Genomic DNA, 26,512 nt, shown 5'->3' on the forward strand with positions numbered 1-26,512 from the left:
AGAAAATTTGGTTTGTCTCACCTTCGCCCTTTTTCATTTTTTAATGTGCCCCCATATTTGGCTCTTGTTCCAATCAAGTCTATAATCTCAGGTATACAACTTGCAAAAATCGCCTGTTTACAGTATGAAAGATAATGATGACAGTGAAGTATTTTTTTTTTCTATTCGTTTTTTTTTTTTTTTGATTTTTGGTTAAACTTAAATAAAAAGCAATATACAAATTTCGTATGACACACGTGGAGACAAAGAGAAGGATCAACAGAGAAGCACACAGATGGGAGGACAGAAAGAGAGCAAGTGGGATGAGGGGTTTGGGGGACATCATATTCGAAGAAGGACTCCTAAAAGGACCCTTAGAGTTAAGATCGTATCGGATCTATAATTGCTGTTTATTTATGGGGAAATTTCCGTTGGTGGTTCTTGTTGTTTATCCGTTGCGGTTGTAGTGGCCTGTATATAGTGATCAGACCCGACGCCTTTGTTTGAAAATGTTTCGAACTGATCAGTAGGAAAAATCAGGAAAATCAAAAACATACCAAATAAGATCAAATGAACAGAAGGCATAGAATCTTATATTTCTTATAAATCGATAAACCGCTTCAACGGCTTGCAGCTAATTTCTTATGGCTCTAATGGTTTCTTGGGGTTACGTGTTGTGTGATTGAGTAACAATATAGTTATATTAAACACATTTACATTTACGAAAATATTCAAAGGCTATGTGGAGATATCAACCCTAAGAATATTTTGGTGCCAAGTACACACGCACACACATCGACCGAGAATTATTGACTTTGGACTTCATCTTTGGTGATGGGTTTCAGTGCCTGAACTTCAACTACTAATTGTAAGTACTACGAATTGTAAGATCTGGGTGTATTTTCTCTAAAAGACTAAACCGCGATCAAGTGTGAGAAATGTGTGTGTGTGATTTGGGTGGGATTTTCGGTTCGGTACGGGAGAAAGTTACAAATAATGTGAAGACATGATGCTGATACTGAATACGATATTAAAAGGGTACTGCAACTCTTTACTGATTACAAGAATAATACAAGAATAATTTTTCCTCTACACGATGATCGTCGTAAAAATAGATATATATTTTTTTTTGGCGCCCAATGGCGCAGATTTTGTACTGGTTTTGTTTCGTTTCGTTTTAATATTTTTAATATTTTATGCGTGGCTGCGGCATACAAAGTGGGTGCAAGCAAATTAACGACTTTGAAATAGAGATGAGTAGATTGGTTGGTTAGGTAAGTTTGGAATTAGTTTCGTATTGGTATGGTAAGTAAATTACAAGTAAATTCAATATAGTATGTTGGATAAATTGAAATTGCAAAAATTGTAACTACTACAACTTTATTTATGTATGTATCGCATATAGAAACAATTGGAAAAATATATGAAAATTGTATTTGAAAATCAAAACTCTATGCAGGAACCAAGGCAGCAACTGGGTGTACATGTGTGTTCTAAATAAAAAAAAAAAGTATACAATGAAACCAACACACAAACAAACAACTCAACAAAAATGCATTTTGATCAATTAATTAAGAAGAAGCCATTAAAAAGAATAATAATGCTTACATATGTATATTGATTCAGCGCTAGTTTTGGGGCTGTAACCGTTCAAACTCAAAATCAATGACTCAGCTGAAGTTGCATAAAAACACGCAAAAGTGGCTTTGGTCTATGTACGGTAATAATCAAAATCCAAAAACAAAACTAATCAGAAACCAAAGGTGAAATCAAAAAGTACACACTTCAAATCAAGTATATAGCGAGTCTACCTCCTTCCGACATTTCAAGACTTTTTCTGTTCGGGGCACTCCTTCAAATACTTCTGTAACTTATTTCGCCAAAAATGTCTGCACTTGTGACGGGTCGAATAGTGATTGAATGGTAAGCTTTGTTTGTTTGTTTTGTTGACTACCAACGAGTTTTTAACGAGCATGCTTCAACTTGAACACAACAAATGAGAAAACCCATCAAGATAGCTCTGGTTAATTAGCCAAAAAACTGTATTAAAAGTTACATTTAAATTTAGTGAGTTAGGGGGATAACAAGGCCCAATATGTAGGCAACAAAAATGTACCCGGGGAGCGCAACAATATGAAGAGTTAAATAAAAACTTAGAAAATCTTTATTAAGTTTGTCTATATTTTGTTGCTTGCTAAAAATTTATGAGCTTTACACTTTATTTATTTTAATTATCGAATAAAAAGCCGAATGAAACGCACACAAAAATGAAGCCATCGAAATCAACAATTTTAAGGTAGTATGTATATGTGAGTATTATAAACGACATCAAGAATTACAGAAGGATTTGACAAGTAAATTACATAAATAATATCTCTTGACTGCAATCCCTTTAATCCGTTAACTTTTTGTGTAATTTTTGAATGATTTTTCAATGTGTTTCCTTAAAAGTTTTGTTGGTAAACTAAATACAGACACATGCCGCCAAGAAACCAATGCCTTTCAAGTCCTAATTTAATATTTTCTTTTCGTTTTTGTTCATTGTGTTTAGCTTTGGTGAAAGGAACGAAACAATGAAATGCTTAAATCAATTAAAACTCAAACTCTGGCAAAAGTTTTGCCTTTTGCCCAGTTGCCGGAGAAAGTATGGCATTTTTATGCAATTCCAGGTGACGTCTGACAAAATAATGAACACAAAGTTAGGAAACCAAAAAAGGAACAAAATAATACTTAAGCTGTTGGTTCATTGCCTGAAGTTTAGTAAAGAAAATGTTGTAATTCAAATAGAATTTAAGGTTCTTCGATTGCTGCGGTGTTTTTGGTAATTGTTTGCATTTATAATCATTTCTTGTTTATCTTATTATTTTCAGTGTTGTATTGTATTGGTATTTTTTTTTTCTCTTAGCGGTACAGCCAGCAACGTGTTCGTGTACCTTTTTCTAGGATCCTTGCTATATGTTCCACCATATTTGCTTCTTTGGGCAGCCAGTTCAGTGATTTCTGGTATCCAACTAGCGAAAACGGCCTAAATTCAACAACACACATACACATTTAGATTGATTGAGAAGTGCCAAGGAGGATTCATAATAGTATTGGTTGTTTTTTTATTTTTTTACATATTTTTTTGTTTTCGTTGAGCTGGTTCTGTTCTGTTCTGTTGAGCTAACAAATTTATTGTGTGTTAGTGTACGTGTTTAAAAAGAAATGGACAAAATTATTATTCGACGTTGACGCTGACGACGAAGAACAGTGCAGACTGGATACCGCTCTGGCTCACACTCTTACTCACAATTAGACTCAGACCCAGGCACAGACTCACTTCCAAGCACTCACGACACTCACTCTTATTATTTACACTGGCTCAGACACTCGACATTGCAGTTACGCTCGCACAAAATACTTTACGGCTAATTGTACATTACTTTACACAAATTTCTTTGCCAAGAATCCGCTTGTTCTCAAACGGCATCTATGTATTTACGGTACTTGATTACATCTAATAATTTACAGTTGTAGTTTACAGGACACGATAGTGCTGGGGCTGCCTAGACAGAGACAATTTCCAGGACACAGTCGGCGAGGGAGATCATCGTAGCCCCTCTGGGGATTTTTGTAGTGCGCTATGTTTGTAATTAATAGGCTATAAGAGATACCGTACTTTGTACAATCCTAGTTGCAATTTACTAATAGTATTTCAATAAAATACACTTGCTGATTCCTCGGATACAATACGTTAGTAGGGTGATGGAAAAGCAAAACTTCGGCTCACCGAAATTCAAAGGCCATTTCCCAACCTAAAATCTGGAAAATGTCTTTCTGGTGAACTGGGTTTTGATTATTTAAATGGATCAGCGAAACTGACAAATGTACTTTTATTGGGAGGAGAAAAAAAGGAAATATGAATTGAAAAATACATATTGCAAAATATATTGCTTCAGTTTGCTCTCTTCAAAGATAAAAATTATTTGAAAAACGTGTTGGGAATTTAGATAATTTAATTACTTTTATCAATGCGTGACCGATTCTAATTGGGGGTCGTGTATTTGTAAATGTATGTTAGTGGGGCTCTATAGATCTGTGTGGGATGTGTTACAGTAATGCGCCTAAATAGATTGCACAAATGCTTTAAGATATCGAATTAAATATATATGAGAACCTTGAACTATTGCAAACTGATAAACGCAATCTCTTATTATTATAACTCTGGTGTTAATACGAAACGTTTAAAGCATGGCAAAGTATAAAGTGTTAAACGATAATATTTTATATCCGAATAGGTGTTCAGAAAACCAAAATACAAAAGTAAAATGAGCGAAAATGAACTCACACTTGGCTACAAAGTGATTTATGTGATAGACATTGCCAACGAGTTCAATAAAATTGTTTAACGGAACGGAATAAATCAAAGAAAACACAAATGCCAACAAAAATAAACAAATAAAATTTAAATACACAACCTAAGTGAATGGAACATTAAACGGTAAATGACTTGTACGAACAGATCAACGAATTATCGAATATTCTGATTTGTCTCTGAGTCGAGGCAAAAACAAAAGACCATTTAAATTGAATAAATAAAATCAAAATTCAAAAACCAAAATGAAACATGTAACTGGTAAATTGTAAATTGTAAATTGTAACAATAAAATTGTACTTTACTTTTATTACTTGTTTGATGAATTATCAAATGTCATATCTGTTTCGGGCTTTGAAATACTTAGTTTTCAAGGAACAAAATACCATAGTTAAGAAACGGACGACTCGAGAGTCGGCTGAACTACTTTTTGATGCGGGTAAGTCAACTTTATATGCGAGATATAGATATACAATGAAATTAGGGAAAGAAAGTGAAAGGGTAACAGACTAATTAATGTACCGACTTTAATCAATATTTAGAAATTGTGATTTATCTAATTGGAGTTTCACTTTACCCTAATGTGGGTTCAAAAATCGTGTGTGGTTTCTTTACAAAAGTATTTATTTGTTTGTTTAGCGAACCTAATCTCAATAACTTTTGATAGACCGAGAATTCTTATAGAGTAAGAGTCCTAAACGGAAGACAATTCATGATTGAATGCTTTTTCGTTTTATATTTCTATTTCATAGGTTATACTTTGAAATTTTTTTGCCGTTTATAACTTTTGGTGTATTATTTTTAAGATGTAGCTTTGTGTTTTTTCACATCAAATGCGATTATGTTTTTTTTTTTTAATTAAGGTTTTTATAGACTACCTCTTTCCGTGTTCTCTTTTCAGTTCACCGCCATACTTATTGCCACTACCGACGAGTTCAATTATCTCCGGTATACTGCTGGCAAACATTGCCTAAAATATTCCATTGTACACGAAATTAACAAAAATCAATTGAGCAAAAATATATGTAGGTACTGGTTAGGTATATATTGTGATTGTGTCTTATCTTAGTCTAGTTGTTTAAATCATATTTCAGTTACTTGCAGTTAGGCACAAAAAAATTAATTAGTGGGTAAGATGTCGGGGCGGGACATTGACACCCATGGGATAGCTATACCCTAAAAGCGTTTTGGTTTGGAATTAACTGGAATTGGTCCATTTGTTACACAAATATGCGGCAGCCAGCATTAAAGCATGCAAAAAACATTTATCTGTTGGATATATATTATATTGAAATGGATTTATTCGACTCCTTCTCTAACACAGAGATCCCTAAATTGTCCCTAACCCTGGGCTGTGTGGTGTGGTATCAAGTATATCAAGGTATATCAGGTATCTACAAATCGTTCATTACAAAAACCAAAGCAAATTGAAAATTTGAACCGAAAAGTGATAAGGTAACTGCATGCATAAGTATCGATTATGGGAACAAATTATCGAATGGGCTGCGTGAACGAATGAATCGAGTGCCACAGCCGCGTGTGGGAGCTCGTGTTTATCGGGTGTTTACCGGATATACCGTTCGGATATAGCCGGGCAGGTGTGGGCGTGTGGTGTTGTTGGTGTGACTAGTTGTCGTATACGGTACTGTTACGGTAACGGTAAAGATAAAGGTAAAGAAAAGGTAAACGCGTTAAGCTTTGGTGATGAGTTAAGCTAACGAAACTTTTGGGAGGATAAACGCAAATACGAAACTCAGCCGCAAGGCCTCAAATAAAGTTCCATAATTCAAAACTTGTGCAGCGGTATTATTATGTCGTTCTATGTATTTACATAAACGTGGCATGTACATACATACAAAATGTTGTATAAATGCATTTAACAAATGTTTTGAGTATTAGGTCTATTGTTACGTAAAAGAGAGAGAGAGGGCAACGGGTCAAAGGGGTCAACGCATGGTTACGCTATTGTTACATTCTAAGATATTCGAATTCAGTATCGACTATTAAGTATCGAGTATCGAGAGTGCTACACTCTGGCTAGTACTGGTACTTGTACTTGTACTGGTTTGCTCTGGCTACTTAACTATAATTTCTGAGCACAACTGTACTACTGTAGTAACTGTAGTAAGTAGTAGATTAGGCGGCAACCAAAACTTAAATCATTCACACACTTCAGCACTTCCAACCCCGCTGAGGCTTGGCCTAAACTCAATAGGGCTTCGAGGTAGACAGGGGTTCTTTGGTTTTTTTATTTTTAATGGAGAGAGAGAGAAACGTTTGCTACATCTGTATAATATTTATATTCGGTTAAAACTAAAAAGAAGCTTAGATATATCGGTATGTCTGGTGTGTGTTCAGACGAGTATTTGTTGAATTTAATCAGTGGTTTGCACTGGTGCACTTGTTTGCGAACTTACCAAGCCGACGAGCAGAAAGAACACGAGAAATGTTCTTCCCAGGACAGTCTCACAGTAAACGTCACCATATCCTACCGTTGACATGGTCACAATTAGGAAATAGACACAGGTCCAATACGATAAACGATGAGCATTATTAAAATCCAGCGGATCGCCAGAGTTCTCCAGCTAAATTTTAAGTAAATGCAAATGGTATCATTTCTCTACTCATCGCTACTATTGGACACTCCAAGTACACATCCATATTTACAAAATATATATTAATATAAATACAAAGTGTAGGGTATCAGGTGTGCCCTGTCTCAGACTTTGTAGCGGCGTGCCACGAGGCGTATGCGTAATATTTCTGGTCTGTGCACATGGCACGCACGGTCACAAAGTCACACAGACACAGGCACAGCCTGATTCCCGGGGTGTGCAGGTGTATTCGAGTTAAATGTGGGTGTGTTTCTACATACCAGATGTATAATGCCCGCTGCTGTTAACCACACGGATATAAAAATTGATACTAGTTGAGCCAAGCGTATGGAGCTCGATGTTTTTAGTACGTTTAAGTATTGTAAAATATCTGGAACAGTCATGAGACGTAGCGCTCGAAGAAATCGAAGACCTGTTCGCGATAATACACATGGTATTTACACAATTGCATATACGTTGATGTTTCATAGAGAGTAAGGCACATTGCATGCATACAAATCGATCAGGACACCTGTTGCTTCGCGTGCCATTCTGGGTGTGTATGGGAGTTACTTCACGTTCGCTTAATTGTGTTGGCGTGTGTGTAAGTGGGACGTGGGGAATACGGTTATCTGATTGCATTTCAATCTTAAATCCATCACCGATTTGTATGCATATAATATATTTTTTGAATTTTCATTTTTTCTTTTTAGTTTAGGATAATTTAATAGGGAGTTTTTCGCTTACCGATCCATGTTCGATCTAAATATATTGATACGAAGGACGGGGGTATTGTAAAATAATCTACAAAACTGTACATTTCTAACATAAACCAAAGCTTATCGGACGCCGCTATGAACTGTAAGAGATTGTCAGATTGAAAGAACAAAATAATGTTTAAGAATTTCAAATGTAAATCAAAATGGGAAATCATCATCGCTCCAAACCAATTGATTCAAATTAATTGTTAAATCAACTCAGTGTGTGCGCTGGTGTTGTCAGTGTGTCAGTGTTGCGGTGTGTTTTTCGGGGTATCTCCTGTCCGTGTGGCAGTGTGCAACTTACTCGTATAAAAAAGTAAACCATAAAAAATATATTGAATGCGAGATCGATCTGTTGAGTAATGTTATTACTCCATTTTTGGCATCTTTCGACTTCTTCGCTAGATGCATCAACAAAGTATATAATGAGGGATGCAATGCTGAGTATAAATACGAGTACGACCTGAAAAGGAGATTTTAAGAATGTGTTAGAAATTATTTTATTAATTTATGGATAAGCCGCAAAGCCAACTCTGAGTGGGCAGTGGAGCAAAAATAAAGTGTAGTTCATTTAACTTATAAATTTATGGCCTCTGCCCCACAACATACATGTGAATAAAAGCCTCCCAATCTCAACAGCTGCTACAATTCAATTCCATAAATCACTGCCTTGTCAGATGACAACCACACTCGAACGCTTCATTGAACCTCCCGGCCTCCCACTCCCCCAAAAAAGGAGGAAAATTTCCGTTGAGACAAAACCATAATCGAAACCCGGCTCCGAAAGGAAAAGGAGACCGCAGTAATGTGCATTTTTAATTGCACACTTTGGCCCTGGACCCGGATCCGGCTCTCACGGATCATTTGATTCATGGGCTGGAACGGCGATGTCCGGGCTGGAAACCTGCGGCTGCTGCGGCAATTAGTCGGAGCGCCCCGCTGATAAATCTGCGGCGGTCATGAAAGTTTTACAAGGTAATTTCGGATGCATTCGGAAAGTGCAGGACGGAGGGTGGCTGAAATGTCAGGGCTGGCTGCCAACAAACGGCATTATGGGGGCCAATCGAGGTAGTTCAACTTCAGCCGGCTGCACTTTACGGCTTGTTATGTACGTACGAGTGGGTATCTGGTTATGTACTTAATGCCAATGTAATTGTAATTGCTGTCGCTATCGTTTCGTAATTACTCGGGTAATCGAAAGTAGAAAAGAAAAGAACAAAAAGAAATAAGGAAAAACTAAATTTGGCACGGAGCGGGCACGCAAGCTATTTACTTAGGGTCATAAATTGAAATGTCTTGGCCCGGGCTGTTTACTCATTACTCTTCCGCTGCGGCTCATTGTTGGCATGCAAATTACACACACACACACACACACACAGAGAAACCACAGGACCCACACAGGCACACAACTTACAATCTCCTTAGAAAGTAGTTAGTTGCGCAATAAACTTTTTGGCAGCAGACAAACTTTGCTAATATCAGAAGCCAGACAAGAATTTTCAAGTAAACGGCAAAGAGTTCTCGACAGCTCCGGGATTGCGTATACGTCATGTGGTGTCACTCAACTGACATTTTCATTAGCCGTCCTGATCCGAAACCAAAAACGAAAACCTAATGAAATCTCACTCCTCCCCCATACGGCAGAGGAATCTGACGTCACAAGCAGGCCCCGATGACTGCAGTGGGTAATAAATGTTAGGGGCAATATGGCGACAACCTATTCTGATGTCTTCACTTTCGCAGTGCTGGGGAAAACTGGGTCAATCACTCAGAACTGGGAGCCGTGCAGACTCTTCCCGACGAAGAGAAAAGCACTTAAGCCCTGCTGCCACCAAATTGCATCAGCGTGAACTTCAAATCTGGGTCACGACGCGAGAAAACACGTGTCCCACTCATAACATTTTCAATTCAATTTGTTCGCCCCCCCTATATAAGCAGTCGCAATATGGATTGTTCTCGCCACTTCCATGGTCATAATTCCCCGAATACAGTCATCAATTTTAAGAGCACAACACCGGCCAGCAGTTTAATGGCCGAAACACTTGAAAATTTAAGACTGCAATCGGATGTGGGCGTTGTGGTCTTAAATGCTGGCTTTAAGCCCTTGCAGGCGACTTCCGCATCGGAGTGGCGCTGGGAATACCAAAGCCAATTAGTGTCAGCAACAGGGCTTCAATCCGATTAGAGTTTAGCAGATAGTGTCTGCTAAAAAAATCAGTTCAGACAGTGCAACAAATCGTATGATTGATATTTATGCCAGAAAGTTAAATAACCTTTTTAATATTACTTTTTTTTTTGATAAATTTAGGAAGACCAGTGAACCATTATATGATAAGCTAGGGATAGTGAAATGGCAGAACAGCAGGCACGAATTGTGTAATATCCAAATGGCAAGCCATTTATTTTGGCAGCCACAATAACAACGGCTAATACAACAGCGCCAACAACAAAAAGGATAAACAACGCGGCAAAAAGAGCCCGAAAGGACCTCTTTCCGAAACAGCTGCAGAACCAAAACCAGAAACAGAAACGAAACGGAGTGTCTGCCAAACAGCAAAGCCAATTGGCTGCCAAAGGCTGGCACACAACTACGAAAAAATGGGGAAAGGAATACCAATACCAGGAGCCAGCTACTAGGCCTGGTAATAAACATTCGCAATCTCCTGGCACCACCCACGCCACCCTCTATTCCCAGTCCCAGCCCCATTTTCGGGGCGAAAGTCAAAATGTGCGCCGCGTTTCATCGATTTTCCTGGCCGTGGCGGTGTTGGCTGGCGGTGTAGCCTTTTAGAGAATTTCCTTTTAAGCGGCTGCTATCCTGGCATTTGCCATATTATTTACTGTTATTTGTTGTGGTTCCTTTGGCACCCCCGTCACTTGGCCTCACACAAACATATGCATACATCATTTCTTGGGGCCCGTTTCCCGTTATTAGCTAAAAGCCAGCAAGACGGACGGAGGCCTGGCGGAGGAGAAACTATCGATAAATGTGCCAGACACAGGGACCCACTCAGCGGGTGGGCGTAGCTCCCGCCCCCCCTTATGGGGGGGAGACGAGGGTGTGCCGAGAGTACAGTGTAGTACATGCGAGCATGGTAATATTCGTTCGCCGACTGCTGTGCAATTGTGTCTGCCATTGTTGTCGCTTTTTTTTGTCGGGCCTGTCAGGAGGCAGCATTGAACTGCCAGGCGATGATAGTGCGTGGTCTAAGGATATGGATTGCCAACATTTGACCCCATGCAGCCGGCCCGGTCCCGGGCTTGTCACACCGCACTGTGGACAGGCTGTGTCCTTGACAGCCAAAGATTGGTTTTTGCTCTGGCTTACAAGTTGATATTCAATGAAGTCCATGTTACCAAGAAGCCACACAAAAGAAAAGTACAGTTTATTGAGAATGGAATTTTTGCATGACAACTCATCCCAGATGGTATAAGCTACACTTCGAAAAAATACTTTTAAAAACATTGACCTATTTTATTTATAATTTTGAAATGTTTGCCTGAAAACATTCCAAGACAAATGCTAATATCCCATAGATAAGCTTCCAACCAAAACGTCGGCGAGTTCAAATTCAAATTCTTATCAAAGGCATTACTTCAAATACCCAATAATACCCACTAAATAGCCACTGAGCTCGTTTGAGTAATTAACTAACGCCCTCTAATGGATGGGCGGTGCGACATGACGTATGCGTAATATTTGAACAAAACTGATTTCAATCGGAGTTAGTGGGTGGGGCAGGCCCTTGGAAGCCTTCATGTTAATTCGTTCGCCGGCAGTACGAAATGGAAATCGCTACCCGATCCCCCCACTCACAGCCATGTCAATTTGTGCTCATGTATTTATTGTACATGGAAATGGCACATTTACTTTGCTGCTTCCGCTGTTGACACGAAATGGCTGCTCGCCCCCACTTTTTCCTCCCAAATAGGGCAATGGCAAACAGTTTCTACACGCAACTGGGAGCCAGCAAATGTCGGGCCAAAACTTTTCCAAATGCATTGCGATGGCACTCTGTATGCCTCTGTACTCTGCGAACTTTCGTCAGCTGCAGCCATGGACAAGGACACGTCAACGTTGTACCAATATGGCCAGCAATAATTATCCCATATCTTTGAATAATTCATTGGATTTCGAGAGGAACTGACACTGCGGAAAAAGTGAGGAAAGTCAAGGAAAATAAAGTGAAGTGTCTCTATTATCCTTTGTTTAAAAATGTTGCCATCTGTTTTATCAAGAACCCTATACCCTCATATATTATGATTGTAAGGGGAATAGTAAAATAAAGAGTACTTACCAAAATTCGACCAGTTGTTGTTTGACCCGAGATAAGCTCTCCAGCCCAGTCTTTTGCTTCTGTCATAAAGGTGCCCTCGAACTCCTGTTTGTTGCGGGAGGCCTTCTGCTCCTTCTGCTTGGGGTCGTTGGGCCCCAGGTCGGGCTCCTTGCGGCAGCAGATGAACGCAAAGGCTCGCCATAGCAGCACCACGAGCAGACCAGCAAGGAATGTAAAGATGCTGGACAGCAGAAAGCACCAGTACTTGCGCACCTTGAGACAATCATCGGCATCGAATGGTGAATCTGTTGGATCATCGGCCAATGATTCGACAGTGCTTTGATCACACCCCGACATCCCCTGAAAATTTGAAGAGGTATGGAACCAATTAGCTTCCGTGGCTGGCAATTAGTTAACTAAATTTAGCGTAAATCCATACGATAACTGGCGGATACATTGTTTACGTCATACACTTGACATTTAGAATCAACGGGAATGGTTTACTTATAGTATACATTTGTGGCACTCGACGAGGTGCAGTACATATAGGATATATTTCTCGACTTGGCGACGCTGGCAAATGTAAACAAAATGTGCCTGGCCAAGGGTATGAAAACTTAGCGCGAAATGAGTTCATAAATAATAGTCTTGAGATTATTTAGCCAAAAATTATTTTCATTTTTATTTTTGCACAGAAAAAAATAAATGTAACTATAATGTAAATATTATGATCTCATTGATTGAGGGTTAAAGAAATCTTAATTCCTTCAAAATTATCAAGTCAATAATGATATTTTCAATAAATAATATAACTATATCCCCTAGATATATCTCCCATCCTTACATTTGACAATGTGCTGGTGAAATTTGTGCCGATCAGATCGCTTGCCATTTTGGCTGTTTACATTGCGACCCAAACAAACACACGCGCACGAATTAATTTTTTTGTGATATTCGGATGGATTTTTCAAGTGCATACGAGTACGGGTACTAGACGACAACGAAATCCGAAAACCAAAATTCAAAAACTGAACGTTACGCCAAAAGCCTCACAATGCGAAACGGAACGAAAACTTGGCCCGCCTTTTATAAATAGCATCAAACAAATCTGTTATTTTTAAAGTGATCTTCTCCTCGGACACACGCACAGCGACACGAGCGACGACAAAAATTCTCATAACATTTTCCCACCGAGCACTCAACACTGACACCGACACCGATCCCTCGGCATTGGGCACTGGGCAAAGGCCATCTACTTGGCCATTGATTCCTGCGAGCAGTATCTGTTTCTGTATCCGATCCTCCCACTTATTAGCTGGATGAACTGGATGAAAATTGCATTCACTTCGGGGCAATTTTATGGGACAATCACAGAACTCTCAGCCAAAGGCCAACGCACTCGCTGAATCACTGCACATGGGCATGTGTATTTGCAATTTGTATGGTATATGGTATATGCTATACGTATTCGTATGTATTATTATTATATTATGTGGATGTCACACACGACGCGGCACGCACGCTGCTCGAATCCGGCTAAACGAAAAGGAGGCACCGAGCTAACCGCACAACTGGCGTCCACCAACTGAACGAGCCGTTTTCCAATTGCCATTGCCCCGCCAGCGGTTCCAACGATTACGGCGTGGGCCTCTATCTATATCTCCTGGCTCAGGCCCACACTCACTCACTCTCTCTATCGCTCTATCTGGCTCACCCACTCTCCGGCCGGCTCTCCGGCGGATAGCACCTCTCCGGCTGACCGCGAAAAGTGTCAGGGCAGGCGACAAACTTGAATTTAATTAAAAGGCAACGCGACGACAAAGAAAATTGAATTTGGTATTGGGATAAAGAGGATATACCCTAACAAGAGGGTAGTCCTATTTTTGGCTTCAAGGACATAGGGATACATGTTTTTATAGAATTTTAAGGACAATTTTCCTCTTAAAATATTTAGTAATTTATGGATTATGGTATATTTTGGAAACCAAGTCCCTTAACTTTTCGTATCCCTTTAAAAGGTTGGTAGTACCCTTGGCTAGGGCACTAGGCATACATATGATAGAAAAGCTGGCATGTGTGTGTGCTGGCTACAATGAATTATTGTTACAACAAGAAAAAACAACGTCAGGCCGAATATAAATAAATAAATTATGAGTTCGCTTCTATACATTTTTGTTTTGTCTCTCGCTTGGTCTTCTGCGCCTATACACACACTTTTTGCATTCCTTTTTGTGACCCCACGGGCCCCGGGCAGCACTTGGCCCCAAATGGTGGGAGAGTATGGGTGGTGGGAGTGGATGGAAGGTATGGTGTGGCAGGTTAACGGGAACGTGAACGTTAACGTTACTGCTACAGCTAACTCGGGCGAGTCACGCCATGCCGCCAGTTAGCTGTCGTTTCATAATTTACGCGCTTTGTTTGCTATTTCCTGCGGGGGCAGCCGTGGTAACAAGTTGGCCCAGTTTGTTTGCACATGCCACTATTTCCACTGGCCATAATTGCTCATCATCCCTTAAAGCTCACCCCCAGCCCTTAGCCGGCCGCCAGAAATCTGCATCTGATCCCCTCCGGCATCCCACCCATCACCATCACCATCATCATCATCAAAAGCCAACGGCGTGCATTTTATTTATAGTTCTCATTTTCAGATTATTTTTTCTCTATTTTTTTGCAATGCTTGGGCGGTTAGGTTCTCCGCTTCATTGCATTTACGCAATTATAAATAGAGAAGGAGAAAAATTGTTATTCAATTTCATTTGGCTTACTATTTTTGAACACAATTAACCTTGAATTTTGTCGCTCGGTGGCGTATACGCAATATTTCTTATAATATTTCAATTCAAATGAAAGAAAGCTATCACACTTTCTAACAATCACTATTAAATAAATAATAAAGTTAGTATCTAAATAATATTTGCACAACTGAGCATTTCTTTTTAAAGGAATTTGATTGAATTTTTAACTTTTTTTTGTGAAAATTCTACCTTGCTTGTCTTTGCTTTCCAATGTTTGGATTACTTTCAGAGCCCTTTCATCGATCCAGGCTAGAATGCAGTTGGCCGACGTTGAATGAATTATTTATAACGCCATGTCCACCGACCAGAACTTTGGGCCCAGATGGGGAATATTTTTCGGTTGAGTCGCCTTAACTGGCCCTAAGACACTGTGTGCCAAGTCAGCGGAATCAGGCGCCTACATAGCAGCTGCGACTAATGAATGCTACGGTCAGAATAGATAGCTAACGATATAAATTATGCCGCCAGAGTGAACCGCAGAAGCGATTTTTCTGTCATTTGACAGGGGGGAGGATGGGTGAAAGGTGCGGCTTAAAGGGGGCTCTGAATGCGGACACCAAACCAATCTAACGGATGAAGTCACACGACTGCCGGTGGATTGATAATAATTTACATTGCGAACTATCGATTTTCGGGGGCGTGGGTGATTCCCTGACCGCCTCTATCTTGACGCATGTCCGTCAAAGCAAAACGCTCGAAAGGCAAAGGCATAAGGCAAGAGGCGCAGAAAAAGACACACTGACAGAAACCGAGGCAGAGGCAGAGGCAGAGACAGAGACAAAGACAGACAACTGACGAAGCTGACAAATACCCTTCGACTTTTTGAGCAATTTATGGCCAGCACTTGGCCGGCTGATTGGGGCCGTTGATTGCTGGCCACCGTTCGTTGAACATTGTCCAAGGCCGAAGGGCTTAGGCTGCACTTGGTCAGTGAGTGTACGGTGTGCGGTGGGTCTCTGTGTGTGCCACATTCTCAAAGGTCACCTGCGAGCCCCTGCGTACGAGGGAGGTGCTTGCCACAGGGGGCCATAGTGATGGAAATCCCATTTATTTAATGAAGCGAAACGAATTCGAAATGGAGAGTAAAACGCTTCTTAGGCCAGCGGGTAATCACTTGTAAAAAATGTTCAAGGATAATAAACCACATTATATAATATAGGTTTTCACTCTATAAAATGCGCATGAATAATAAATAAATATAAAAATATGAATGGAAATCAGATAATTTTAATAGCATTAGTCGTAATTTTAAATCCCCCTTGTTGCGGAGTATGTATAATAAATAACGAAGAAATGGCAATATGTTTATGGGTCATTAAGACAGTATATTATTTATTCAGAACGCGATAATGCCTGTTGATAATTGAGTTCTATATGCAAATCAGATGATAAGAGCACTATATAACTATCAACTTTTCTTATTAAACTGCAATGAGAACTATTAATGTTTTGTTAAACGAATGGCTTTGATTGATTGATCGATTTGTGGTACTGATAACATGACCTGAAGTCTCTGGTAGGGTACCGATAAGGTGAGCTCTACGGTTTAGATGGCCTTTTAGAAGCGCAGAGATTATACGGATATTTTCTGATTCACGTAAGACTTAAAGGGCTTTACCTTTGGCATGATGGGCGGATAGAACGGTGGCAGTTCGTGACAATTTGGACACCAGCTGGCCATTTTTGATGGATCGGTGTGACCACGGCTATTCCAATTAGAGCCCTCAGTGTTATCGATGTGGTTGTTTCGATGGATTTCGATGTGTTTTTGGTTGTGGTTGTGATTGGTATTGGTCCCTCCGTTTTCATATTCGCTTTCTTTTGGGTAAAGTGTGTTTTTTTTTGGTTGGTGTGGTCGTGCAAATTGTATACGTGTGTGGTGGATGGGTGGGTGGTAATGGTGCAAAGTGGATGGTGGGTGGGCGGAGTACTCACCTAGTACAGGCTAAACCACCGAGGCAGGGCTCCAGGGCTGCCAACATTCACACGCTCAAATCGCACATCAATAGACGATTTGTGTTGTTGCAGCTGCTGTTGCAGACTTGGCCTCGCAAATGTTGCACGTGCAAATTTTCTGGCTTTTCACGTATTCCGTATTCGCTGTAGACACTTCTTGGCTGGCTATTTCATAGTTGCATTACAAATTTGTTTACTTCTTCATTATTTAATAGTTGCTATTTAGATTGGTGTTATCAGGTTCGTTAATATTATCTGGTTCATTGTGCGTTTGTTTGTTTCTTTCTTTCTTTTTTTGATCGATAGTTTGTTTTAAATTTGAATTAGAATTTGAAATTGATTAGAAATCCGTTTATTCACACTGCTCATGTTTCCTTCAATTTTTTGTTGTTTTGCCTACGAAAATTTTCCTTTCCTTCTTTATTAAGCTGCAAGAGATTTATTGGGTTGAGCGATATATTATATATGAAATATTATTTAAATTGGCGTAGAGTCGCCCAGCGCGGTAATTAATTATATTTTTTAGTTATGCTGTCATCGTTATTTCCTCAGCGATTTCGTTTTAATTTGTTTATGACTGCCGAAATTTGTCAAAATTATTAAGTACATATATTTTGAAGTTTTTTTTTTGTTTGCTGCCAGATTCCATTTACAATTTCTGTGAATCGTGTTTTTAGTTAAGCAACGTATATAAATTATTTAGGATTTTCCGTTGGAAAAATGGGAAAAGAGGAAACAGTAAGGCGGTCAAGTAAATAAATAAATAAAGACGCGAAACAAACTTCAAAGCAGAATCAGCAGCTGAGCGTCGGTTTGGGAGAAGCTCCACCGCTCTCGCATTTTTCTCCAACCGCCGAGATTTCTCTCTTTCTCTCGTCTTCGGGGATTGCGGAATGGCGTCTGCGCCGTCCAGCGAATCCGAAAATCTGCTTGGGAAAAGCTTTTTCTTCGCCTGCCAACGTCGCACATGAATTTTGATTAAGCATACGCCGTGTAGGCCCAAAAATTATCATAATTAGTCTACACTTTAATATACTTCAAGTTAAAATATGATTTTTTCATTATTATTCTATATTCATAATCCTTTTTTCTGACACTTTGTAGCATGAAAATCTGAGCTGTCCCGGGGCTTCGTCCTGTTCCCTGCGGCCTGTCGTTGAAACGGAAACACACTGCCCTAGTTTTTAGTTTTCCTTCGTGTCACACACACACGCACAGCACAAACCTCGCCGCACACTCACAGACATGCACTTAACAAGCTGCTTAACGTGACTTCTAACAATGGGAGCAGTACAAAAATCGAGTCGAATGAAAGTTGCATTTTCATAATAAATAAGCAGCGACACAATTTCCCCAGCACGCAAACGAGCTCTGATTGCAATATAGGGTAGGTGTGGGTAGGTATGTGGGTGGCCGTGGGAGGCGAGCGGAACCGACGGGGAAATGTAAACAGAGCTGAGCTCTCGTCCTGGCCGCGCATTGAACTCGCTTGGATTGGGGCTTCGGTGCCTGGCTTTGTAGATATCTGTATCTACTCCCTGACACAGACACAGTTAAGGATACAGATACAGATACGGATTCGCACGCACACAGGCGACGGCTTTCGGCCAGTGACTGACTGACACACATATACCAAGAAACGCGCCCACGAAGGCAACGAACACCAAACGGACAACGAGTAGGAAGCAACAAAAATAACATTGACGATGGCGACGAGGACGACGACGTCGACAACCGCCGGGAGGCGGAGAAAACGGGACCACGAACCAGCGAACGATACAACTGTATCTCCGGACTATATCATCGGGTCCTTTCGTTTTGGGAACTTGTGGTGTGCTCGTTTTGTGCGTTCGCATGTGAAAGAAAAACTGGCTCACTGTGCCGTATCTATGACTGTAAGTATGCGCATGTGTGTGTGTGTGTGGTTGTGTGCTTGTGTTACTTGTCTGTGTGTTCCCTTAAAACCAATGTATCTTTTTAATGAAAACCTGCAGCACAGCCCTTGGAAACAAAAGCCCAACTTTCACAAATTTTTTTGATTGAAGCACATTTTTCAGTTAATGGTGTGGTGTTAAAGTTTCTTGACTCTCGTATAATCACAATTTGCATTTAAAGGCATACGGCCAAACACGCACACCTCTCGGTCATGCTATTTTAATTGAATTTCCTGTGTGTATGTGTGTCGCACATTTTCACATTCACTGAGCCCGTTTTCAACGGATACCGAATTTTGCAAAATAACTGTTTCCCATAATGGCTTCGATAATTGACAAAAATTTGCATGTAGTCCTTAGTTTTCATTCAGATTTCTCGTAATTAGCAAACGCTTTATGAAAATTTTTCACTTTCTTATGTGGGTGTGTGTATAAGTCCGTATACATATATGCGAAAGGCACTTTTTCCACACAGTCCCCACTCACACACACACACGGTACCAGGCGCGACGCGCTGCGGCCTAAAAACCAACCTTTCTCGTCAGCAGCGTATACAATTCTGCGCGCTGTCGACTCCGACGACTTGCAACTCGGTGGCAGGGACCGCTGCGGACACGGATACGGACGGCTCAAGCTCGGTTCCGAGCTTTTCGGAGTGCCGCGGTTGCATGATAATGGACGCTATGTTCGATTCATCAAAATAGGCGCCAAAACCCATTCACTATGAATGAGCGTGTGCAATAGTGTGCGTGTTCCTGTATTTGTGCCATTAGTTGCGATGCACACGTGGCGTATGTGGAATGTTCTCCAGAAACTATAGCATATTTTTTGGGTGCTATTCTGCTGAAATTCAATAAGGACTCAATGAAAGTTTTCAAGCATTCTTTTACAATGATAAATACAACTTATTTTCCATTTTACTTTTATTTTGCTGAAAGCTTTTGTATTTTTTAGAAATCATTACAAAAAACAAATTAATAAAGGCAAATGGCCAGCGTAATTTTTTGCCAAGCCAAGAATAAAGTTTTAAGTAATAAGACAGATTTAACAATTATTTGCCCAATAATATAATAACTGAACTATTAATATTATTTTTTAAAGTACATCTGTAATTTGAATTCATGAACGGGGTCCTAATCTAAAAGGGGTCACATTGTCAATATTAATATCGTTGTTAGAGATGAGCTTTTAAAATATCGGACCCGCGAGTGTGGCAACACTGGCCGACGTAACCGGCATTGAGATTTACGTTTCTATTAATAATATTATATTGATAATACATTAATACTCCATATTAGGAAATAAGGCGATACCTGTTGGAAGGATCATGACGACGGCTGTGCTGGGCGGCGGACTAAGCGGCCTCTCCGCCGGCTACTACCTATTGCGGCGGTTTGGAAAGCCGCTAACCATCTACGAAGCGGCTCCTCGAGTCGGAGGATGGGTGAGGTCAGAATTCCGTAAGGATCGGGGTTTTATCTTCGAGAGCGGACCGCGTACAATTCGACCGGTTGGTGTTCCGGGGGCCAATACGTTAGAGCTGGTCGAGGAGCTGCAGTTGGACATCAAGCCCATTACCCGCAGTCATGTGGCAGCCCGGAACCGAATGCTGTACGCCAAAGGTCAGCTCTGCATGTTGCCCAACAGTCCAAAAGGTCTCTTCGGAGTCATGCCGCCCTTCACAAAGCCATTATACAAAGCGCTTCTACGGGACCTAGTTACCCAAAGCACGCCGGCCAAGTTGGAGGACGAATCCATATACAGCTTTGCGGAACGACGTTTTGGAAAAGAGATTGCCGACTACGCCATCAGTCCAATGATCTGTGGAATCTGCGCCGGCGATGCTCGCGAGATCAGCGTACGGTTTCTGATGGAAGGACTTTTCGAGAAGGAGCAAAAATATGGTGGTGTGTTGAAGGGATCGCTTATTGCGCGGTTTAAGGGTAAGGTAGATGAAGGAAAGGAAGGCCTATTTGCCCAGGGTCAGCCTAAGCTTTACTCCCAGGCGGTGCAAGAAAAATGGGCCATGTATGGACTGACTGGAGGCTTGGAGATACTGCCCCGCACAATGAGGAAGTACCTTGGCGAGAGGGATGTCAACGTACAACTGAGTAACGAGTGCAAGAATTTGACCTTTGGAAACTCTGGTGTTCGAATGACAGTCAAGGATGCCGATGTTCCTGTGGACCACATCGTCTGTTCCTTACCCGCCCACAAATTGGCGCCCTTGGTTAAGGTTCAACACCCTTCACTTTCCGCGCAACTTCTGGATATTCCCTATGTGGATGTCGTTGTAGTAAACATGCAGTTCCAAGGACAGCTCCTCAAACAAGATGGCTTCGGGTTGCTGGTTCCCCCAGTAGAGAAACTACCCATCTTAGGAGTCATTTTCGACAGCTGCTGCTTCGACATGGGAGGTAACACAGTGCTAACGGTCATGATGGGCGGCCACTGGTTTGATAAGTGGTTTGGTGATCGTCCCAGTCAGAAGCAAATTCTGGACCTGGCCACTCACCATGTGCAGGAAATTCTTGGAATTCGCGACGATCCCAAGTTCAGTCGTGTGCACACCCTCCACAAGTGCATACCACAGTATACGGTTGGCCACAAGCGCCGTGTGGACAACATCAGAAAGTACCTAAAGACTTACAAACTGCCACTTTCCCTTTGCGGTGCCGCCTACGATGGAGTAGGAATCAACGATGTCATTCTGTCTGCCCGGCGTCAGGTGGAAGCACTGCAACTAGCCTAGTTGAAAACCATTCCCCGAAACTATCCCCTGTATATCTGTATTCCATTGGTGATTTTGTTATATTTGTGTAAGATTGATTTGTGTATAGTAAAGTCTTTCCTTTGTACATAGATAGCTTTTACTTTCCATGGCCTCCCATACAAGGCGGACTCTTCTCTGGCTCCTGTTCGGGCTCCCACTGTTTTGGTGTCTTAGCCTCAATGGAAAGTGCATGCATAAATTCAAATCCAGCCTCTTTCAAAGCATTTTTAATCGTGTCATTCACCAGCCGATGGCGCTACAATCAATCGTTAGGTTAGTTATTCATCAAAAGCCTTTGAGCTGCCAAACAAACCTTTATCAGCGTCAGATCGTTGAACTTTTCTGAGACCACAAACACCCGAAAGTGGGATTCCGAGTACTTGGGAACATTGTGTTGGGGCGATTCGTTTATGACCTCCAGGTACACCGGCTTCAGCTGAGAGTTGAGCGCCTTTCGCATCGCCGACTCAATGGGAGGATACTGTGCTGCATCCTGAGACATGGTTGCTCTGGGGTAGATGTGTCCTATGCTAGTGATTGTGGGTGTCAGTTGATTCAGGTTTCGCAAGGAAACTCCAGCAAAGCGGCGTAGAGTTGAATTTAACATGTTCCCAGTCGCACAGCTGTTTATAATTACATAAACATCTGCCTGTCAGGGCTGCCTAGTAATTTCAAAAAACAGAGTTGCCTGATTTTTATTTTTAACGGAAATTTAATTTACTTAAAAATATACATTTTTTTACAATTAAAAATTAACAATTAAAGAGTTTACGAAATATGTTGCCCAAGGAAGTGCCTTTTTTGTATTTCTGAGCGCCAGTTTTTTTAAGTTAATTTTTTACCAAAATTTAAATTAGATATTTCCCCGTTTTATGCAGAGATTAAACTCACGAATAAAACACATTTTTTTAGAAAATTCAAAGAATAAACGTGCGAAGTATTTAATACAAATAATTATTTAAAAGGGGACTTAATTCAATATAATCTAAGTTAGTTTATTGGGGGCCAAAATCAACAGATAACGCAGCTCATGCTCCTGATAAGTTTCCTAAGCTTACAAATAAGCGAATATCTTGTATGTGTACAATCAAATCTCATTTACATCTTCAGTGTCAGTAGTCTACTAGTTTCTTGAGCTTCGGAGGAGCTGAAATAACCACACGGCCCCGATTCGTAGAACCACTGTTGCCACTGGTTCCATGACTGAACTCCGCCTCCCGGTCACGATCACGTCCCCGCATATTCTGATGCTGATGCTGATGCTGCTGCCTATACCGCTCACGATTCCTTTCCATGCTACGGTCCCGTTGTCGTCTGCGTCTTGACTGGCTCCTTCGACTGCGCGAACGTCGACGATCTCGACTTGCGCTGCGCCGGCGGCTATGTGATCGTCGCTTCCGTTCCCCGCGACTACCACTCCTCGATCTGGATCTTTGCCTTCGATTATATCTTGGACTAGGTGTCCTAGAACGGCGTCTTCGCTCTGTGCGACTATTGCTGCGTCTGTTATGTTCTTCTGGCGGAGGACTCCTTCGACGACTGCGCGAGCGACTGTGACTACGTCTTGACGAAGATTTGATCATCAGATTGTCCGAGGCGACTGACTCCGCCTCACTTCCAGAAAGTTTTCCGCTGGAGGGCGTACCATACTTGTGGCGCAGCTCTCGACGCCTGTGAATATGGAGATGTGAGAGGACCGGCCAAATAAGAGCCACCCACATCCACTATACTCACCTTCGGCGTAGCTTGAGCGCCAGTTCGCGCATCTCGTCTTCCCGCTCCTGCTGCTGCTGACGCTCCCGCTCCGTTTTTTCAATCTCTGCCCGCTTGTCAGCTTTGTCTGCAAAATAATGTGCTCTTAATAATATCCTTTTATGATTTTAGAACACTATTGGTGAACATCACACTACAGTCCAATTGGCTTACATTGCCTGTTAAGTAAATTCTGCATTTTTCGCTTAAGCCGCTCGCGTAGATTGGGCCGTCCAGATCCTGATCCGCCACCACTGGCGTGCCCAAGTCCCTGTAATTGTTACAACAAAACTATTTAGAAGAACTCATCTTTATGGATTTTATACAGGGAACAGGGGAGAACGGTCAAAAGTGTGGGGTTTTGTCAAGAAAAGGGAAAAGCAAGCTTCGCTTCCGAAACATTAAATGCCTATACAGGGGATCTTCAAAGGTGGAGAAGGAATCAAAAATTGAATCAAATTAAAATCCTGTACTCATAGAAAAGCTTGACAAACTATTAACAGAGAAACTGGCAAACAGAAAAGAAAACTGAAAGCTAGAATGGTGAAAATTGCATGTTTGGCCCCGATGCAGTCTTGATTGCATTTGCATCGCAAGCTCACATTCACAATTTCAAGACCCGCTGCAACTACAAAGAAATAGGAATAAGAAAACAATGAATAGACAATGGGACTGGCAGGGATGATCCCATGATTGGTGTTGGGGGTTGGAAAGAGAACACGGTGCTGCCTGGTCGGGTCCGAAAGTTGTTCATTGGTTTGGATGGGAGGCTGAGGCGTGAATTTTGTGGTGTACTCCAGTTTGGTGGGGCATTGGACATGTGGCTTTGCTTACTGACTTTGGTTTCGGTAGCAGAACTATATTTGCCTGTTTGATTACCCGTGCTGCTCGTTGACATGGCCGGTTGAAGAGCGTGGGAACGCTCTGACCTGAAAAAGAAGTACATTCCCAGTAAGTTGAAGATCTTCATAAAAGTATAGGAGGTTATTCTTTGGCTGTTTTACTTTACCACTCGCTGCAGCATTAACTTACGCAGTATCCACGTCCACATCGTCCGAATCGTCCCCTCGTTTGCCGGTCTGCGACTGCTGTTGATCCTCGTTGTCGCTCGCCTCGCTGTTTTCCGCTGCCGACGAAGATGATGATGTGTCATTGGCCCTTTTTCGGCCATAATAACGCTTTAGAGGCGGTGGTGGTGGCTCCACCACTTGCGGTTGCGCCACTGCTGAAGCGGATTGGTTTAATAATCTTGACGGTAGAGGATAACTGATCATTGGTGGTGCAGCCTTTGTTTGTTGCTGCTGAAGAAGCTTCACCGCAGTCAGAGTGGATGTAGTGGTAGTGGTTGTAGTGCTCAGGCAATAGCTCCCAGCTGCTGGTTGTGCTGGAGGCGATGGCTTCTTTTTGGGGCGACTGCGAGAACGGGAGGGACTCCTCCGCCTATAAGAACTTGCACTTGAGCTGCGCGAGGAGTAGGAGTAGCGCTTCCTCGACCTTTTGTAGCTGGGACTGCGCGACTTGTAGCGCTTCCAGGAACCAGAACGCGACCGAGATCTCGAACTGGATCGCCTCCTCGATCTCGACCTTGATCTGGATCTAGAGTAGTATCTTCTACGGCGCCGGGAACGCGTCCTGCTCCTGCTTCTTCTGTGGTAGCTCCTACTGCGGCGATTTCTTCTTCGACTTCCGCTACGACTCCTGGACGCCGAGGCACTTCGAGAACGCGACCGGGAACGAGAATGCCTCCGGCTGCGCTTTGCCGATTCATTCATAAGTTTTAGTTTGTCCAGGTTGTCTTTGACCTTTTGGGCATAGGAAACTGAAGAAGCGCCAGCGGCGGCCACTGCAGCTCCACTACTTGCGTTAATGCAAGACTCGCCCAAAGTCATGCCCGGCTTAGAAAGGCTGATGGTGATCTTAGAGTGCGGCTGCATCTCGTCTTCACCACCGAATGAGGTAATGTAGGTGATTTTCTCTGGACCCGCTTCAGAAGGCGATGGCGATCTTGAATCGCTGTCCTCCTCCTTTTCCTTTTCATTTCCCTTGCCGCCACCTTTTTTATCCTTATCCTCCTTGGCAGCGTAACTGGGCGGACTAAAGGGGCGATTGGCAATTCTTCGTTCCTTTTGCGCTCTTCTTTCCCGCCGGGACTTACGCCCGCTTAATAGCATCTTCTCCTGCTCCTCTTCGCGGGCAATACGCAAGGCATCTGCCTCGTCTGCATCCTTGGTCAAGTGCGAGAAGAAATCATTGCTTTTCATGCCGTAGTTGCGGCCACAGGCGTTCAGTTCATGGGCTTGAGAGGTATCCAGTTTTCCGATGTCAATGGACACATCCATATCGATATCAGAGTCGGATTCGTCAGATCCATCTCCCTTATCCCCGCCCTTTACGGGCGCTCCGGCAGTAGCAGTGTTAGTAGAGCTGGTGGCACCAAACGGTTGCGGGCCAATAGTGGCTGCATCGCCAGCATCATCATAAGAATAGCCAATAGTAGCGCCCCCAGTTTTCTGCTTTTTCTTAGCCAAATTTCGCTCAGCCTCTAGTTGTGCGTTTGCCCCGAACTGCTCCTCCAGATAAAGCTGATGCAGAAACTTATCTTCACTGACGTTAAGAAAGTCGTTCTGGGCCAGAATACGATACCGCTCATAGTTCAACTGCCTCTCCTCGGCGCTTAGCTCAGAGTCTGGATCTCCGAACTCGCCGCTGCTTTTTGTCACGGGGGGTATATAGTCCAGGTGAGCACGTACGTCGAACCGGTCAATCAGATTATCCTGCTGCCCCTGCCACGGCACACTGCAAAATGAAACACCAATTAGTTATGCTATCCACGAAAATGCGGTCTTAAAAGAGTGTTCAAACTCAAACTCAATATCACTTGCATGATAGCGGCTCCATCGCCAGCGGCAGCCACAGAGGGGTCCAAATAGATTTTGCTCCGGCGGCCATGAAGCTGCAAGAACTGGGTGGGATCCGCTTGTATCTTGTCGTAAAAGTACTGCCTCCGCTCCGCCCGCTTGCGGTAGTCAACGATCAGGCCGCGGATCTTGCGCTCCTGCTTGCGCGCCTCGTGCCACATGGTAATCTGTGTTCTCACTGCGCTTGCCGGCTGCCAAATGACCAGGAGGCACCAAAATATCCTGTCACGCCCGGCGTTTTTATTCGACTCCTGTACTTGCTGTCGCTGTCACTTTCCAACACTTCAAAAAGACAGACCAAACTGTGGCAACTACATATTTTCCTAAGTGTTGCAAAACAAAAAAAATAAACTGTGAACTGAATCTTGAAAAATGGCGTTAAAGGGGTTACACTAAATTTTAATTAATTTTAAGTTAAT

General features: G+C 42.1%; 4 protein-coding genes across 38 annotated transcripts in view; 1 reads left to right on the plus strand and 3 right to left on the minus strand.

Annotated features, from left to right (window-relative positions):
• LOC6500007 (calcium-activated potassium channel slowpoke) overlaps nucleotides 1-13,391 on the minus strand; it is a 39,196-nt gene extending 25,805 nt beyond the window's left edge. For 15 of the 32 annotated variants that reach the window (XM_032449558.2, XM_032449556.2, XM_032449549.2 and 12 more), the window contains exons 1-2: nucleotides 6,751-6,937; nucleotides 5,212-5,303 (exon numbers count right to left, since the gene is read on the minus strand). In XM_032449558.2, coding sequence (XP_032305449.1) covers nucleotides 5,212-5,303; nucleotides 6,751-6,834 — 176 coding nt within the window. In that variant the 5' untranslated portion in view covers nucleotides 6,835-6,937. Of the gene's footprint in view, nucleotides 1-21; nucleotides 114-2,912; nucleotides 3,005-5,211; nucleotides 5,304-6,750; nucleotides 6,938-7,208; nucleotides 7,361-7,674; nucleotides 7,787-7,992; nucleotides 8,152-11,986; nucleotides 12,326-12,809 lie in introns of those variants that run through there. The other 17 variants (XM_032449566.2, XM_032449565.2, XM_032449562.2 and 14 more) reach the window with 10 other exon arrangements.
• Nucleotides 13,392-19,842: 6,451 nt separating this feature from the next.
• On the plus strand, nucleotides 19,843-21,508 carry LOC6500540 (protoporphyrinogen oxidase). Its single transcript, XM_001953383.4, has one exon. The coding sequence runs from the start codon at nucleotides 19,978-19,980 to the stop codon at nucleotides 21,400-21,402; it is 1,425 nt and encodes a 474-aa protein (XP_001953418.1). The 5' UTR covers nucleotides 19,843-19,977; the 3' UTR covers nucleotides 21,403-21,508.
• Nucleotides 21,443-22,356, minus strand: LOC6500006 (bolA-like protein DDB_G0274169). The gene is made up of 2 exons (XM_001953384.4): nucleotides 21,737-22,356; nucleotides 21,443-21,679 (listed from the first exon to the last, which is right to left on the minus strand). Exons 1-2 carry the CDS (start codon nucleotides 22,028-22,030, stop codon nucleotides 21,521-21,523), a joined length of 453 nt encoding a protein of 150 aa, XP_001953419.2. The 5' UTR covers nucleotides 22,031-22,356; the 3' UTR covers nucleotides 21,443-21,520.
• Nucleotides 22,351-26,419, minus strand: LOC6500005 (CLK4-associating serine/arginine rich protein). Of its 4 annotated transcripts, XM_001953385.4 has the most exons (6): nucleotides 26,058-26,418; nucleotides 24,208-25,971; nucleotides 24,014-24,104; nucleotides 23,350-23,446; nucleotides 23,158-23,263; nucleotides 22,351-23,094 (listed from the first exon to the last, which is right to left on the minus strand). In XM_001953385.4, the coding sequence occupies exons 1-6, from the start codon at nucleotides 26,252-26,254 to the stop codon at nucleotides 22,536-22,538; spliced, it is 2,814 nt and encodes a 937-aa protein (XP_001953420.1). In that variant the 5' UTR covers nucleotides 26,255-26,418; the 3' UTR covers nucleotides 22,351-22,535. The 4 variants fall into 4 exon arrangements, with proteins under 4 accessions (XP_001953420.1, XP_014766319.1, XP_044570273.1 ...); XM_014910833.3 differs by lacking the exon at nucleotides 22,351-23,094 and having other exon boundaries at nucleotides 23,152-23,263; nucleotides 24,055-24,104; nucleotides 26,058-26,419; XM_044714338.1 differs by lacking the exon at nucleotides 22,351-23,094 and having other exon boundaries at nucleotides 23,152-23,263; nucleotides 24,043-24,104; nucleotides 26,058-26,419.
• Between the last annotated feature and the right edge of the window lie 93 nt (nucleotides 26,420-26,512).

The sequence above is a fragment of the Drosophila ananassae genome, chromosome 2L (assembly GCF_017639315.1).
Source record: "Drosophila ananassae strain 14024-0371.13 chromosome 2L, ASM1763931v2, whole genome shotgun sequence".
Classification (NCBI taxonomy): Eukaryota; Metazoa; Arthropoda; class Insecta; order Diptera; family Drosophilidae; genus Drosophila; species Drosophila ananassae.